Source organism: Capricornis sumatraensis, chromosome 9, assembly GCF_032405125.1.
Source record: "Capricornis sumatraensis isolate serow.1 chromosome 9, serow.2, whole genome shotgun sequence".
NCBI classification, from domain to species: Eukaryota; Metazoa; Chordata; class Mammalia; order Artiodactyla; family Bovidae; genus Capricornis; species Capricornis sumatraensis.
The window spans coordinates 107497936-107517013 of NC_091077.1; the positions used below are offsets into that span (position 1 = coordinate 107497936).

General features: G+C 38.2%; 1 protein-coding gene across 2 annotated transcripts in view; it reads right to left on the reverse strand.

The window, feature by feature from the left end:
- The window catches only part of PJA2 (praja ring finger ubiquitin ligase 2), a 79048-nt gene that overhangs the window by 26178 nt on the left and 33792 nt on the right, over positions 1-19078 (reverse strand). For both annotated transcript variants that reach the window (XM_068979709.1, XM_068979710.1), the window contains one exon: positions 13235-13420. In XM_068979709.1, the coding sequence (XP_068835810.1) occupies positions 13235-13420 (186 nt within the window). The remainder of the gene's footprint in view (positions 1-13234; positions 13421-19078) is intronic.

Here is a 19078-nt window from a genome sequence, read left to right on the forward strand (position 1 = left end):
GGGGGGGCGTCACATTCTGATGTCATTATTTACCTTAAATAAATTCCAGATCTATTTTACAGAAATGCACGTCTCCCTTCAATGCCTCTAAAAAACACAAGTACTAAAAGAACCACAAGAGAAATTTCCACAAAAATCTCAGTGTCGTTCTAAACATGATGCAAAATTTTGAAGCCAAAGATAAATTAATTGCTAAAGTCCACAACATACACATTATAAAGAAAATGCTCATGGAAAAGCCAAAAATAAATTAATCTTATGATTAAATAAATTTAACTTATCTTTGAAGCCAAAGACAAATTAATCGCTAAAGTTCACAACATACACATTAAAGAAAATGCTCATGGAAACACCAAAAACTTGGACACAAAGACCAAACTGAGAAAAATTAATAATTATAATACATAAGAAAAAATGGCATTTCAAGGCTGCAAACACTGAACAAAAGCTACTTTCAAATTTACAAATAAGACAATTATACTGGTAGAATCTTCTTATTCATTTTATTTGACAAAAAAATACCTTTTGGTATACCAAAAGGAGGTTAAATAATATAGTCTCAGCAAAGTTTCATTTTAGTTTGGGTTTAAGATGAGAAATAACGTTATACAACAATTTATGTATCTCAACTTGAAGAACAGCTAATTAGAACTCTATTCACTGTGATGTGAAAATTTAACTTTAGGGATAAAAACATTTATGAATGAGATGCAGACAGTGCCCACATACAAGAAGCAGCACATTTTAAAGAAACCATCTCCTTCTATACTTAAATCCATTAATGTTTAATCTCTGCTCCTCAACTACACTTCACAATAACATGCTTTTATGATTTAGTCTAATAAAACAAGAGAAATGAGCATACCAAAATATGCTTATTTTGTTAAAGTTTTAATGTCTAATACATAAAGACAGTAGATGCTTTCTTGTGCATAATTTAGTTTCAGTGAAATTAAGCCTCAAGCAGTTTTTAAGTACAAATCAAGCTAAGCATCTCTGCGCAGCAGGCCTCTCTTCACTGCTTTCTGGGCGTACCTGGCAGAGTCCTCTAACTCTTGGGACTCACTCGCCTCCTCCTAGGCTGGCCACTTCTCAAGGGCGTGACATGCTGTTGTCTCTCCTCACTACCCTGGAGGAGGGCATGGCAACCCACTGCAGTGCTCCTGCCTGGGGAATCCCATGGCCCGGGGGCCTGGTGGGCTTCTGTCCACGGGGCCGCAGAGTCGGATGTGCCTGAGCAACTGAGCCCAGCGCACTCCTCAGAGCCTCACTCCCTGTAACATGCGCTCGACACTTAATAGGTTCCCTCTCTGTGTTGCAAATGTAATAATAAACCCTTGAAAAAGAAATCTTTTAAAAGTCAAATAATTTAGATTAAGCCTAGAACAGTACTTGAAAGTGTCTGTTATTTCAATATACACCTACAAGAAATACATTTTTTCTTATTATACAGCTATCAAAATGACTATTATGCTATAATTCAGAGAGCTAACATAAAACTCAAATAAATGGTTGAAAATTATTCAGTATAAGAAATATTAATTTATGAGGTTTTTAAATTCAAAGAAGAAAACTAAAATAAGAAATTATTCTGAATCTAAATGATGATGTCATTAATACTCTTTCAACTATATAATCCTTGGCTACATATTTTGCTTAACCATTTGTTTCTCTCGCTCACAATTCATCACAACACAGCTGTGAAACACAGAATCCGTGCTGTGTGGCGCGTGCGCTCAGCATGCCACACAGAGTCATTCACCATTTAACACAGGACCCGTCAGGCCAGAAGAGGGGCACTGTGGCTGGACCGAGTTGGCCTGATAGTGTGACAAAAGGAATTCTGATCTAAAAAAAAAAAAAAGAACAACAGGACTACAGAAGTACCAAGCACCAGCTGTTAGCTCCCCACGAACCACAATGGAGGAGTCTCTCTGATCCCAGAGGCCCTCTTCCTGAGCTCTGGACCATCTTCTCAAGAATCTCACTTACCTTTGCTCTAATTATCAGTCACTTTCTCTTTGAACATTCTATAAGCAAACAATCATGCTTCTCGGTTTTTAGGGGTGAGGACAACCCTTTTCTAGGCCCCAAATCCACCTGGGATCTCTTCCCTTTTGTAAAGAACTGGGTATCTCCATTTCCTCACCTTCAATTCCCTTTATTTTTTAATTCCTTTTTTTTTTCCAAATGCAGAATATATGCCACCTATTTTAGTTCCCCAGTACACTGTGCTGAGCAATCGGAGCCCAGCCACCCAAGCCAGGAAGAACATCGGCTCCGACCAGCACGCCCTTGTGCTCTGTCTACACTGCCTCTACCCCCTTGGCCTGACGAGGTGCCATCATGTCCATGCTGCTTCCATTCCGCTGCTTCCGAAAGGCGTTTTCACTGTTTCCCTGTACTTAAATGAGACGCTGACTACTGCCTGTTTTTAAACTTTATGAAATAGGTATGATACACATTTTCCCAGGGATGGTCACTCTCATGCAGCATTCTATCTTTAAGATTCACCCATGTTTCTGCGTGTAACTATGGCTCATTCATCCCCTCTGCTGTGTAATACTCTATGTATGAATACATTCATCTTTCTTATTAATACATACCTGGGTAATGTCCACCTCAACAAGCAGCGAGTGAGAACTGATCTACATCCTCCAAGACATCTGACACCGCTAACACAACAGGTGATTAAAAGAAGACACCTCCCTGTGGCCCTTTCATTGCTGCTGCTGTTATTTCTGGGCTGCACCACACAGCATGCGGGATCTTAGTTCCCCGACCAGGGACTGATCCTGCACTCCCTGCATGAGAAGCTCAGAGTCCTAACCACGAGGCCACCAGGGAAGTCCCCCTCCTTGTGCTCTCAATGTACACTCCCTGATTGCTAATGATCTAAGCATCTTTTGATATTTTTAATTCACTGTTAATATTTCCTCTTCAGTGAGTTATCTGCTCAAGGTTTTGATCATTTCACAATCAGACTAAGTTCTGCTTACTGATTTCTAGCTCACTATCTACTCTGCACATTAAGACTTACACTGTAAGTACAGTTTCCTAATTTGGCTCTCTTCTTTTCTATCTTTTTTATCTTTTACTAATCTCCCATCCTGCCATGCTAACACTTCCCCCTCAATGCCCACAGAAATGGTACACTTGTCTTACTCCTGATCTTAAGGGGGAAGCTTTTTTTAATGCTTCTTTATTGAAAATTATTTGTTTTTTTAGATAGGTTTTATGAGGGCAAGGAAATTCTGTTGTGATCCTAGTTTCTGAATTTTTATCATGATGAGATGCTGAACATTACAAGTGACTTTTTTTCCCCCACAGAAAAAAAGAAAAACCCAGAGAATCTGTCATTTGAATTTTCTCCTGTATTTTGCTAATGTGGTGATAACATTTATAGGTATTCTACATGAAACTACTTTTACATACCTGGAATAAACTCAAATTGGTAACTGAATTTTATCTGTTAAAAAATACACTTAACATGCTTGGGGTTGGTGCATGGGGATGACTCACTGAGATGTTATGGGGAGGGAGGTGGGAGGGGGGTTCATGTTTGGGAACACATGTAAAAATTAAAGATTTTAAAATTAAAAAAAATAAAAAAAAAAAATAAAAAAAAAAAAATAAAGAGATTGTCTTTTCTCCATTGTAAAAAAAAAAAAAAAATACACTTAACAAATCCAGATTTCCAATAATTCTGTTTAAGAGTCTGCTGTATACTTTAATGAATTACATAAGCTTGTAATTTTCTTTTGTTACTAGGGTTATACTGGCCTTATTTGAATGACTTGGAAAAACAGTTCTTTTCTCATTCTCTGGAATAGTATGATATGACCTTTGAAAGTCTAGAGAGAATTTAAGAGAATTCAGCTCTAAAACCATTTGGATTGGTTGTTTTCTCCATGGAAAGAGTATAAACCACTGACTGCGTATCTGTAATAGTTATCACATTATCTAGGGCAGTGAGTGTTGATGAACTCCACTCTTCTGGGAATCTGTCAGCCTCTAAGTCTTCGGGTGCACCGCTCCCAAGTTCACGGTGCTCTTCTTGGTCCACAGGCCTCCACTGGCTTTGCAGCTCTGTCCCCGTCCGCACTCCCAGGTCACCCATCTGTGTCATCTGTACTTTCCTGCTCACTACCAATGGCAACGTCTTCTTGTTCTTACCTTTGCAGAGTATCAGCTTCCGGCTTCTCTGATTCTCCCTGCTGTTACTGTTTTCTAATTAAGTTGACTTTTGTTCTCGTCTTCTCTAACTTGATTCTTATCCTATCTTAGTTTATTTATTCTAATATTCCTTTTCTATTTTCTAAGTTAAATGCATAGCTACTCCATCTTCAGCTTTTGTTTTTTTCCTAACGTTAAGTATTTATAAAGATAAATGTACCTGTAAATATCAATTTTACTATAATCCCACAGGTTGTGATTGGTGGTGGTTTCACTATCATTGAGTTGCATGCTGTTTAAACTTCTAGTATGATTTCTTTTTGTCCTACTGGTTTTTTTACAAGGACAGATAATTTCAAATGCAAAGGGGGTTTTATATAACATACATGTATTATTTATAAGATTAATTGCATGACGGTCAGAGAAACTGGTCTGCAGGATCCTGACTCTTCGAAACGTGTCAATCTGTGCTGTGCAGTCTCTAGGACACATTCACTTCCTGTGTGTTTGTATTCCACAGCATGCAGTGTTCATTAAACCTTGTTTAAATGAGTGCCTCAAATCTGCAATTAATTTTTTGTATCCATGAATTAGAAATTCCGAAAGGTATTTAAAATTTTTCTAATATGACAGAAAATCTGTCAATATTCTCTAGTTTGATTAAATTTTGATTTAAATCTTTTGGGTCTATTTTATTAGGTACATTCAAGTTTAAAACTGCTGCATTTTACTGGAAAATTGGCCTTATCATGCAGTGGCCACCGCCCTCCCCAGTGATGCTCTTCTGTCTTTAAGCCTGCTTTGCTAACGCTAGTATGGCTAGTCCGTTTTCTTTCAGTCAGCATTTCCCTGAAATACCGTTTTCTGTCCTTTAACCTTCAATCTTTCTGTATGCTAATGCTTTAAGTGTGGGTTTTATAAACAACATTTAACTTAAAAATCTAACTGATTTGAAGCTTTATCTTTCACAAGCAGAGAGTAAACAGTTTATATTACAGAACTTTTCTTACGTGCTGCTTTTTTAATCTCTGTTTTTCTTCCATGTTTCAATGCTTTTTCTTCCTTTCTTTACTGTTATTTGGATTGACTTTAAATGTTACTTTTCCATGTCTCAAGTTTCTTTTTTCCTTGTATACAGGTTTCTAACACATATACTCTGTATTTATTCTTATAATGACTATCCTTAAAATTTTACCATACAAATTTACCTTATGTCCAAAGATAACTTTCGGACCTCTCCCAAACTATACACTCCAACGCCGACCTTGCCCATCAACGGAAATACCACTGCTGCACAGCGTGTTAGTTCTGCCCTTCTCACCAAGTGACTTCTATTTTTTTAAATCAAATTACTGCGTTTTTTATTACAGGATACTAATGCAAGCACTAGATGACTTCCAAATGTGTTTCTGTTTGTATGCATGTATCTGTACATCTAACTACAATTCAGGACACTTCCCTTAAACTTCTAAGCTAAATATCCACGTGTCTCCTGCCACCTACAATGCATGTCTAACTCACACTTAAAATTCCAAAAAGGGGTTCCTACTTCCCATATTTTCTCCCCAGGCTTCCTCATCTTAGTCAATGACATTAATGTCTACCTAATGCTCAAATAAAATACCCAGTCATAATTGACTGACTTCTCCCTCTCTCACACACCAATCCTAACTCAAAAATAGTCCCAAACTTGTTTATTCTATCACTATCAGATAACCCCTCACAGCCTAACTCACTCTTACCTTCTTTTTTACTTTAGTCCCTTTCCAATTCAATCTCCACAAATCTGTTTGATCTTTTAAAAATGTGTATTAAATCAGTTAATTCTCCACACTTAAACTCTCACCGCTCTCTCAACACTTTCAGCTGCTGTGTGCTGTTCACCCTGGTTCCCGCCCACGCCCTCTCATCTTGCTCTCCGCTGCTCATCTGCTTCAGCCCCATGGTCTTCTCGCATGCCATGCCCTTTCCTTTCCAGCACCTCTGCTCAGATCCTTCCTACTGCCTAGAAAGTGCTCCCTCAAGAGTTGCTTGTGTATTTTTGAGATTAGTTGTTTGTCAGTTGCTTCATTTGCTATTATAGTCTCCCATTCTGAAGGCCGTCTTTTCACCTTGCTTATAGTTTCCTTTGTTGGGCAAAAGCTTTTAAGTTTAATTAGGTCCCATCTGTTTATTTTTGGTTTTATCTCCAATATTCTGGGAGGTGGGACACAGAGGATCCTGCTGTGATTTATGTCAGAGAGTGTTTTGCCTATGTTCTCCTCTAGGAGTTTTATAGTTTCTGGTCTTATATTTAGACCTTTAATGCATTTTGAGTTTATTTTTGTGTGTGGTGTTAGAAAGTGATCTAGTTTCATTCTTTTGCCAAGTGGTTGACCAGTTTTCCCAGCACCACTTGTTAAAGAGATTGTCTTTCATCCATTGTATATTCTTGCCTCCTTTGTCGAAGATAAGATGTCCATAGGTGCATGGATTTATCTCTGGGCTTTCTATTTTGTTCCATTGGTCTATATTTCTGTCTTTGTGCCAGTACCATACTGTCTTGATGACTGTGGCTTTGTAGTAGAGCCTGAAGTCAGGCAGGTTGATTCCTCCAGTTCCATTCTTCTTTCTCAACATTCCTTTGGCTATTCGAGTTTTTTTGTATTTCCATACAAATTGTGAAATTATTTGTTCTCGCTCTGTGAAAAATACCGTTGGTAGCTTGATAGGGATTGCATTGAATCTATAGATTGCTTTGGGTAGTATACTCATTTTCACTATATTGATTCTTCCGATCCATGAACACAGTATATTTCTTCCATCTATTAGTGTCCTCTTTGATTTCTTTCACCAGTGTTTTATAGTTTCTATATATAGGTCTTTAGTTTCTTTAGGTAGATATATTCGTTAAGTATTTTATTCTTTTTGTTGCAATGGTGAATGGAATTGTTTCCTTAATTTCTATTTTCTCGTTATTAGTGTATAGGAATGCAAGGGATTTGTGTGTGTTGACTTTATATCCTGCAACTTTACTATATTCACTGATTAGCTCTAGTAATTTTCTGGTGGAGTCTTTAGGGTTTTCTATGTAGAGGATCATGTCATCTGCAAACAGTGAGAGTTTTACTTCTTCTTTTCCAATTTGGATTCCTTTTATTTCTTTTTCTGCTCTGATTGCTGCAGCCAAAACTTCCAGAACTATGTTGAATAGTAGTGGCGAAAGTGGGCACCCTTGTCTTGTTCCTGACTTTAGGGGAAATGCTTTCAATTTTTCACCACTGAGGATAATGTTTGCTGTGGGTTTGTCATATATAGCTTTTATTATGTTGAGGTATGTTCCCTCTATTCCTGCTTTCTGGAGAGTTTTTATCATAAACGGATGTTGAATTTTATCAAAGGCTTTGTCTGCATCTACTGAGATAATCATATGGCTTTTATTTTTCAATTTGTTAATGTGGTGTATTACATTGATTGATTTGCGGATATTGAAAAATCCTTGCATCCCTGGGATAAAGCCCACCTGGTCATGGTGTATGATCTTTTTAATGTGTTGTTGGATTCTGATTGCTAGAATTTTGTTAAGGATTTATGCATCTATGTTCATCAGTGATATTGGCCTGTAGTTTTCTTTTTTGGTAGCATCTTTGTCAGGTTTTGGTATTAGGGTGATGGTGGCCTCATAGAATGAGTCTGAAAGTTTACCTTCCTCTGCAATTTTCTGGAAGAGTTTGAGTAGGATAGGTGTTAGCTCTTCTCTAAATTTTTGGTAGAATTCAGCTGTGAAGCCATCTGGACCTGGGCTTTTGTTTGCTGGAAGATTTCTGATTACAGTTTCCATTTCCGTGCTTGTGATGGGTCTGTTAAGATTTTCTATTTCTTCCTGGTTCAGTTTTGGAAAATTGTACTTTTCTAAGAATTTGTCCATTTCTTCCACGTTGTCCATTGTATTGGCATAGAATTGCTGATAGTAGTCTCTTATGATCCTTTGTATTTCTGTGTTGTCTGTTGGGATCTCTCCATTTTCATTTCTAATTTTATTGATTTGATTTTTCTCCCTTTGTTTCTTGATGAGTCTGGCTAATGGTTTGTCAATTTTATTTATCCTTTCAAAGAACCAGCTTTTTGCTTTGTTGATTTTTACTATGTCTCTTTTGTTTCTTTTGCATTTATTTCTGCCCTAATTTTTAAGATTTCTTTCCTTCTACTAACTCTGGGGTTCTCCATTTCTTCCTTTTCTAGTTGCTTTAGGTGTAGAGTTAGATTATTTGACTTTTTTCTTGTTTCTTGAGGTATGCCTGTATTGCTATGAACTTTCCTCTTAGCACTGCTTTTATAGTGTCCCACAGGTTTTGGGTTGTTGTGTTTTCATTTTCATTCATTTCTATGCATATTTTTATTTCTTTTTTTATTTATTCTGTGATTTCTTGGTTATTCAGCAGCATGTTGTTCACCCTCCATAAGTTGGAATTTTTAATAGTTTTTCTCCTGTAATTGAGATCTAATCTTACTGCATTGTGGTCAGAAAAGATGCTTGGGATGATTTCAATTTTTTTGAATTTACCAAGGCTAGATTTATCGCCCAGGATGTGATCTATCCTGGAGAAGGTTCCGTGTATGCTTGAGAAAAAGGTGAAATTCATTGTTTTCGGGTGAAATGTCCTATAGATATCACTTAGGTCTAACTGGTCTATTGTATCATTTAAAGTTTGTGTTTCTTTGTTAATTTTCTGTTTAGTTGATCTGTCCATAGGTGTGAGCAGGGTATTAAATCTCCCACTATTATTGTGTTATTGTTAATTTCCCCTTTCATACCATATATTGATAATTGTTTTATCTTCTTGGATTGATCCACTGATCATTATGTAGTGTCTTTCTTTGTCTCTTTTCACAGCCTTTGTTTTAAAGTCTATTCTATCTGATATGAGTATTGCTACTCCTGCTTTGTTTCGGTCTCTATCTGCATGGAATATCTTTCTCCAGCCCTTCACTTTCAGTCTGTATGTGTCCCCTGTTTTGAGGTGGGTCTCTTGTAGACAACATATATAGGGGTCTTGTTTTTGTATCCATTCAGCCAGTCTTTGTCTTTTGGTTGGGGCATTCAACCCATTTACGTTTAAGGTAATTATTGATAAGTATGATCCCATTGCCATTTACTTTATTGTTTTGGGTTTTGGTTTATACACCCTTTTTGTGTTTCCCGTCTAGAGAATATCCTTTAGCATTTGTTGGAGAGCTGGTTTGGTGGTGCTGAATTCTCTCAGCTTTTGCTTGTCTGTAAAGCTTTTGATTTCTCCTTCATATTTGAATGAGATCCTTGCTGGGTACAGTAATCTGGGCTGTAGGTTATTTTCTTTCATCACTTTAAGTATGTCTTGCCATTCCCTCCTGGCCTGAAGAGTTTCTATTGAAAGATCAGCTGTTATCCTTATGGGAACCCCCTTGTGTGTTATTTGTTGTTTTTCCCTTGCTGCTTTTAATATTTGTTCTTTGTGTTTGATCTTTGTTAATTTGATTAATATGTGTCTTGGGGTGTTTCGCCTTGGGTTTATCCTGTTTGGGACTAACTCCTGCAGCTCAATTCCAGAAAAATAAATGACCCAATCAAAAAATGGGCCAAAGAACTAAATAGACATTTCTCCAAAGAAGACATACAGATGGCTAACAAACACATGAAAAGATGCTCAACATCACTCATTATCAGAGAAATGCAAATCAAAACCACAATGAGGTACCATTTCACGCCAGTCAGAATGGCTGTGATCCATAAGTCTACAAGCAATAAATGCTGGAGAGGGTATGGATTAAAGGGAACCCTCTTACACTGTTGGTGGGAATGCAAACTAGTACAGCCACTATGGAGAACAGTGTGGAGATTCCTTAAAAAACTGGAAATAAAACTGCCTTATGACCCAGCAATCCCACTGCTGGGCATACACACCGAGGAAACCAGAACTGAAAGAGACACGTGTACCCCAATGTTCATCACAGCATTGTTTATAATAGCCAGGACATGGAAGCAACCTAGATGTCCGTCAGCAGATCAATGGATAAGAAAGCTGTGGTACATATACACAATGGAGTATTACTCAGCCATTAAAAAGAATACATTTGAGTCAGTTCTAATGAGGTGGATGAAACTGGAGCAGATTATAGACTGGAGTAAGCCAGAAAGAAAAACACCAATACAGTATACTAACACATATATATGGAATTTAGAAAGATGGTAATGATAACTCTGTATGAGAGACAGAAAGAGAGACACAGATGTATAGAACAGTCTTCTGGACTCTGGGAGAGGGAGAGGGTGGGATGATTTGGGAGAATGGCACTGAAACGTGTATAATATCATATATGAAACGAATCGCCAGTCCAGGTTCGATGCATCATACTGGATGCTTGGGGCTGGTGCACTGGAACGACCCAGAGGGATGGTACGGGAAGGGAGGAGGGAGGGGGTTTTAGGATGGGGAACACGTGTATACCTGTGGCGGATTCATGTTGATATATGGCAAAACCAATACAATATTGTAAAGTAATCAACCTCCAACTAAAATAAATATATATTAAAAAAAAAAAAAAGCTCTCCCTCAACTGCCAATTCTCATCTTTTAGAACTCAGTTCAAAAGTCAATTCCTAAGAGAAGTCCTCCCTGACCATTCTAAGTACTATAAGCGCCTATTGGTTGCTTCATTACATTTATGCTTCATTCCCTTCACCATGATCATCCGCTTGTGACTTACGATTATTTCCATCTTACATATTGCCTGCCACCGCCACCATCACGTAAGCTTCATGACGGAGCCTGGCCTTGTTCACTGACACAACCCCAGGGTCCAGTACAACGCTTACTGCACGCTCAGCACATGGCACATACGGCACGCTCAGTAAATGTTTGTTGCGTCATAGTTACATACCAAACATTACATATGAAATTTTTCACAAATTACATACAAAAAATTTAATACTTAGTAAACTAACTAATTGAAGGCAGGAAGAGAAGGGGACGGCAGAGAATGAGATGGTTGGATGGCATCACCGACTCAAAGGACATGAGTCTGAGTAAGCTCTGGGAGTTGGTGATGGACAGGGAGGCCTGGTGTGCTGCAGTCCATGGGGTCACAAAGAGTTGGACACGACTGAGCGACTGAACTCAACTGAACTGAAACTAACTAATAATAAAGATGATCAAACATAAAGTTAGGAAGAAGGAAAAAAATGCCACTTCAACCAGTTATCAAAACAATGATCAAAACCAATCGTTTGTACATTCCTTTCTTTACAAATTTTCTAATGTTTTTTATTTGTAGATTTTCTTATAGAATTAATCTCAAGCTGGAAATTTATATTTTTTGAAAAGTAAAAATTTGACATTTGTCCAAGTTGAAATAGTTTTTTCCTAAGAAAACACACTTACCAAAATAGATTTCACCAGACTAAATCAGAACCAATTATCATCATAAAGAAATTTTAATTATCAAAGAAATACTCCCTCAAACTAAAATACTAAGCCTGAAAGGTTTCACAAATACTAACAGCCTTTAAAGGAATAAGAAGCTATTTAAACACCAAGAGATACAATGCATATTAATACATATATATATTTATATACTCTTTTAGCAATGAGAGTATCAAATTATCAAGACCAAAAAAAAAAAAAAAAAACCACAAATAGGGAAAATTCACACAGCTCTCATGTAAAAATTCTATGCAAAACGCCACAAAAAGAATCTACTCCTACTACTAAGTCTCTTCAGTCGTGTCCGACTCTGTGCGACCCCACAGACGGCAGCCCACCAGGCTCCGCCGTCCCTGGGATTCTCCAGGCAAGAACACTGAGGTGGGTTGCCATTTCCCTCTCCAATGCACGAAAGTGAAAACTCTAAGTGAAGTCGCTCAGTCGTCTCCGACTCTTAGCGACCCCATGGACTGCAGCCCACCAGGCTCCTCCGTCCATGGGATTTTCCAGGCAAGAGTACTGGAGTGGGGTGCCACTGCAAAAACAATCTAGCAGCTTATTAAAACAACAATCAACCATGACTGTGTGATCATGCTGGGCTAATTATAAGAAGTAGTAAGGGTAGCTGAATATGAGGAAATTGAGTAACAGAATAACTGCTCAAGATTACCAGGCCAAAAGTAAAAAATCACTATGTCATTTCCACTGGTGCTAACAAGACTGTAAAATTCAACAAACATTCTTACCAGAAACCTATAAAATACAAAATGGGGAAAATTTCTTTAATGTGATTTAAAACAAAAAAAATTCTTTGTATATGAGAATATGAGTACATATTCTTTCTGTATGTATGAAATCAATCTAAACATCAGAGTCTCTCTTACCCGGGAAATACTAGTGGAGCAAGAGCTGGTAAACAATGGCCCACAGCTCATTTCCAGCCTGCCACCTGTTTTCATAAAACAGTTTTACTGGAAGACAGCTATGTAAATGACCCATTGATTTACATATTGCCTACAGCTACTTTAACACTGCAACAATAGAACTGAGTAGCTCCAATAGACACTGACACACAAAGCTGAAAATATTTACTATCTAGCCCTTCAGAGTATAAACTTGACAAGCTCTGCACTAGAGCATTCCCATTAGTTAGGAAAACACAGATATTTAACATCAACCCACTACTTGGATATATCACCCAATGCAATCAGATAGCAACAGTAAAACTTCACCTTTTACAACTGCCTGCATCCCTAACAACAAACCACTGACTCCCCCCGACGGCTCTCCCTTCCGCCTCGTCAGCGTCTCCACTGAGGAGCAGGTGGCTCTGATTCACTCATACCTGACTTAACCAAAATGATTGCTGAAATGCCCACGGTTTCTTTTAATAAAGCAAAATGGAAACAGACTGTACTTCAAGAGAAGACACTGTAATTACCAGTATTTTCAAGTTAATTGTTCTTTGGAAAATAACCGAAAGCATAACAAAATTGAGCAGAATCTACTGGTCCTACACAGGGCTTGTAACTGTGGTTAGCACACACTGAGCATCTGAGTGTGCTGCGTGGCGCTCCCTGCGACACGCCTAACGATCACAGGCCCCCCTGCTAACGCACCCTTCCTGAAGAGACAGCTCCTGGTTCTCCTCCTCCGGACCACTGCTGTCACTCTGCAGCTCAGGCTCATTCTCCTCTTTTCCTGGCAGGGTCTCCCAGCTTTCATCGCTTGAGGACTGATCTTTCTCTGTACCAGAAAATCGATGAGGCAAAGAAGCAGACCATTCTCCATCACTGCATTCTGAACTGCAAATTTAGAACAGAAAAAAACTGTCATTATAAGTGTATTTATCATTTGGAGTGTTAACCAGGCATTATGGTAGAGAATGGACTACTGATGTTTTAGATGTTTCATCAGGAGCTGATTCAATTTTAACACATTTTAAAATGAATATAAATATTCAGCAGAATGTAACATTTTCAAATGAATATATTATATGGCAAGTTATGAAATTATCAATTTATTTTTTTCTTCATTAAAGTAACTAATTCCATGATGCTTAGATATAGGCTCCTTATATTTTAGACATATTCTAAACAAAATTTTAATAATCACAATTTAAATGGTATCCGGAATATATAATAAGAGCTGTTACTCACCGGACCTATCCACAACAACTTTGTAACTACCTACTGACAACTGGTATCATATCCTCTGTGAATAAATTTTCACTATTACCATGCTTAAAAAGCTTACCTATTTTTTCCTCTTCCTTTTACAAAAAAGACTTTGCAATGGAGAAACATTCAAATTCATACAAAACTGCACTGACAAATCTTTACTGAAGTCCTTTGGTAGGACTATGAACACAAAATAAATCTCAACAGAATATTCAGATAAGGAATAAAATTAGTGATAAAGGGTTAGAGAAAAATTTCAGAAAAACTACTTTTAGTTATATGTATTTAACGGGTTCATCTGTTTACATTCAACAACCTGCAAAGCATTCGCCATCCTGTATCCGCTGTTGTCCAGTCACTAAGTCATGTCCAGCTCTTCTGCAACCCCACGGGCGTGGCCCGCCAAGGCTCCTCTGTCCGTGGATTTTCCCAGGAAAGGATCCTGGATCAGGCTGCCATCCCCTTCCCCAGGGGGTCTCTCTGACCCAGGGATCCAACCTGCATCTCCTGCGTTGGTAGGTGGGTTCCTGGCTTACCCCCAAGCCCCCAGGGAAGCCACATCTTACGTTACCAAAAGCTACCATATTACTTAACAGTGCTGAATATAGATCATAAATGCTCTTTCCAGTAATATCAATCATTCTGGTCAAGAATTCCCTTAAAGATTACCTTTTTTGCACTGACTTTTAAGAAAACAAAAAAACAACAAGCTTTATGGTTCTGAAAGGACGTGATACTTGGTAGTGTCGTCTTCTACAGGCAGATGAACCCAAGAGATCAAGATGTTATTAACAGAGAGCAGCACTGATCTGAGCTCTGAGAAGCTAACAGAAGTAAAGAAATAAAGTCAACTTCCAATTTTCAGAAAACAATGGGCAGCAGGACACAGATATCCTGGGGAAGGAAGAGAACAAAGCCCTGGCATAGCGAGTAACAGGTGGGCCTTCACTGGGTAAGCGCCAAAGCTGCTTCTACTCTGTAAAACCCTCTCTGACCCAAAGAATACCCTACGATCAAGCAAATCATTTTCAGACTTGTATCAGTGTCAAAATCTAACAAAGAAACAGTTTTAAAGGAGCTTATTGAACTAACTTTCCTTGACTATGAAGCTTCTCAAATTTATAGCTAAATTACCAACTCCAATTTTGGTTTGTCTTTAAGAAGCAGGGTAAGATTTCTACATTAGTTTGTGGAAATGTTTAACACCCTTGCTTAAAAACAAACTTCATTATTAAACATTTCACTCAGAGTAAGGTCCTGTCCAGAAAGATATCATACGAAACCTCTGAACTTTTATCAATTAGAGAAATACCTGATGTAATACCTCTAAATTTCAATATAAAAAGGATGTCTATGATCAACTATCAATATATTTAAGACGCTTATGTTGAGAACTGGCAAACTATGCATCTCGTTAGCCAAATCTGGCCCTGCTGCCGCTTTTTTAATGGTATGTGAGCCAAAAATGGTTTTTATATTTGATTTTGCCTCTTAGTCAGCAAAACCTAAAATACTTAATATCTGACCCTTTAAGAAAGCTTGTAGACACCTGGCCTACATCACTGCTACTCATTATATATAACACTCACCTCTAAGTAGGTAACTTTTTAAACATATATCCCCAGCCCTGACCACATACTAAGCTTTCATAACCACTAACTGCCCACCAAATATTTCTTAGATTTTCACATTTCTTTTAAAAATTATGTAGTCATAACAAAGTTCATCTGCTATTTAAGTCCCTATCTTAATTTTTTATCTGCTAATGAGATTACCTTGCCCTTCAGCTGGACAGGTCTCTGACTCCTCACAAGCTCCCCACACGTAAGTCCTCTCTTCCCATCTTTTCTGTTCAATGGCTCTTATATTCTAGCCCCCTTTTCTCCATTTCCCCTAAAACTCTCTGGCTCAAGTGTTTTCTCCAAACCTAGACTTAAGACAATTAATTATTAACTCAGTTCAGTTCAGTTGCCCAGTCGTGTCCAACTCTGCGACCCCCTGAACTGCAGCACACCAGGCCTCCCTGTCCATCACCAACTCTCACAGTCTACCCAAAACCATGTACATCGAGTGGGTGTTGCCATCCAGCCATCTCATCCTCTGTCGTCCCCTTCTCCTCCTGCCCTCAATCTTTCCTGGCATCAGAGTCTTTTCAAATGAGTCAGCTCTTCGCATGAGGTGGCCAAAGTATTGGAGTTTCAGCTTCAGTATCAGTCCTTCCATTGAATATTCAGGACTGATTTCCGTTAGGATGGACTGGTTGGATCTCCTTGCAGTCCAAGGGACTCTCAAGAGTCTTCTCCAACACCACAGTTCAAAAGCATCAAGTTTTCAGCACTCAGCTTTCTTCACAGTCCAACTCTCACATCCATACATGACCACAGGAAAAACCATAGCCTTGACTAGATGGACCTTTGTTGACAATGTCTCTGCTTTTTAATATGCTGTCTACATTGGTCGTAACTTTCCTTCCAAGGAGTAAGCATCTTTTAATTTCACGGCTGTAGTCACCATCTGCAGTGATTTTGGAGCCCCCAAAAATAAAGTCTGACACTGTTTCTACTGTTTCCCCATCTATTTCCCATGAAGTGATGGGACCAGATGCCATGATCTTCGTTTTCTGAATGTTGAGCTTTAAGCCAACATTTTCACTCTCCTCTTTCACTTTCATCAAGAGGCTCTTTAGTCCTTCTTGACTTTCTGCCAGAAGGGTGGTGTCATCCGCATATCTGAGGTTATTGGTATTTCTCCCGGCAATCTTGATTCCAGCTTGTTTCTTCCAGCCCAGCATTTCTCATGATGTACTCTGCATCTAAGCTAAATAAGCAGGGTGACAATATACAGCCTTGACATACTCCTTTTCCTATTTGGAATCAGTCTGTTATTTCATGTCCAGTTCTAACTGTTGCTTCCTGACCGGCATATAGGTTTCCCACGAGGCAGGTCTGGTGGTCTGGTATTCCCATCTCTTTCAGAATTTTCCACAGTTTATCGTGATCCACGCAGTCAAAGGCTTTGGCACAGTCAATAAAGCAGAAATAGATGTTTTTCTGGAACTCTCTTGCTTTTTCGATGATCCAGCGGATGTTGGCAATTTGATCTCTGGTTCCTCTGCCTTTTCTAAAACCAGCTTGAACATCTGGAAGTTCACAGTTCATGTATTGCTGAAGCCTGGCTTGGAGAATTTTAGGCATTACTTTACTAGCTAGTGTCCCTAAATTTAATCCCAACTCCCTCAACTCAATTAAAAAACATATTCTGAATATTCCTATCACTTCAATTTACCTCAAACAGTACATTTATAATGTTACTCCAAAAATATTATATTTTATAATAAAATATTATAAATAATAGATTTACATTAAAACAATATAGGAACTTCAACAGTTCCTCTCCACTAAAGCTTATTTCACACACATGAGCCATCTCCCTACAGCCCTCACCATTCTTGCTCTAGCTGTCCAGTAACATTGTGCCTTAAGGTAATGCAGCTGAGAACACAGGTTCTGGAGTCAGCTAGCCTGGATTTGAATTCACCAGTTATTAGCTGCGGAAAAGTTATTTAATGTCTCTGTGCCTTTACTGCGTCACCTATCAGAATAATATAATAATAGTATCCACTATCACACTGAGTTTATTTGAGGAGTAAATGTGTTAACACACAGAAAACATTCTAACAGGGCCTGGTAAAAGTCAGTCATCAGCAACTACTAACAAATCATTTTTTTAAACAATACTTTTTTTTGTTACCTAAATACATTTTAGTTATCTCCTAAGCAATATTCGTAAAGTTCCTAATGTGATGTGCCAGCTTTTATTTTTTTCTGATTCACATCAAAATAAATATATAATGATAAGAATTAAGAAAACTTTGTACCATGTAATATATTTTAGCCACTCGAAAAAATATTCGTGTATAGAAAAAAAAAAGTGTTAACTTCGAATGGCACTGATGATTCAGTACAATCTGGCCCCAGTTGCGAGTACATTCTCACATCCGGCACTTTCCTTCCAACAGGCTCTACTCCAAACGCTGCCCCTCTAATACGAAGTTTCATCACAACTCTCGCTCCCACCACCATGGATGTGTTCACCACCGCCTCACCTTCTTTCTTCATTTCAGGGCCAGGTCGTTCCTTCAAGACCTTCCCCTACAGCCCTGTTTCCTTTGTTTTTCAACTAACTCGTAGACTAGCCTTCTTATTCACTCAGTCTGAGCCACTGAGATGCAGCTGCTCCTTTAGCGCTGCATTTAAAGGCATCTTTCGTGAGTGCAAACTCAGTTTCTTTTTACCAGAAAGGCATCCAAGGAGATTTGCTTGTATTGTGAAGTATCTGTAAGCTCTTAGAAGTTAACTAAGACTGTATTATCAAATGATTTTAAATAGTGAATTTTCAGTGATATCAGTTTATTTAAAAAGGACCAACAATCTTTAGTGTATGTGCTCTAGAAATTAATACACATGGATGATATAATTGGTAAAAAGTAATATATCAATAATTTCCTATTATTATTTCATTCTGAACATTATTATCTATGACAAATTTCCCAATTTAATGTCTGCTACTCATTTGTAGCTCTAAAACTCCAAATTGGTTCAGAGAGCTAGTCAAAGGAAATTTAACTATGATTAAGATTTTTTACTACGAAAAGCAAAAAACCTACCATAGATTATTTCTTTACTGAAGAAACAAGATACCACATTTAACATCAGGTGAAGTTCCATCTATGATGTATGACAGCCTTTTTCACCCTGACGGTGGAATATGATGATGGCAAGAGCAGGCTTTGAAGTCTGACAGTTAACTTAGGATCTGTTCAGTACTTCAGTACAAGCCTGGACAATGAATGAACTTCCCTGAGTTCACTTTTCCTCATCTGTGAAATGAGGACATTAATGTTTACCTTTCAAGGCTACAGTGATGTTTAAATGAAAAACAGATAAAATGATTTGCACAATTTTCAGAAAATGGCAAACATTTAATAAAAGTGGTAGTTTAACTTCTTTCACTGTATAACCTACCTGCTTAGGAATTTCAATAGGATTTCCTGCCAGCACACCACCATTTCCCTTTCTCTACCAAAGGAAATCTACTCAATACCTTCTGGTCTGTCTTACTGAATAGACAAACCGACAGTACTGTCAGTCTCCTGGTCCCCTGACAGCTTCACACCAGAGCTCAGCAAATCATGCCCCGGTGCAAAAGCAGGATCTGCCCACCCGTCTGTTTTTCACTGGCCTGGAAGCTAAGGGTGTTTTTTGCACTTTAAAATGTTCACAT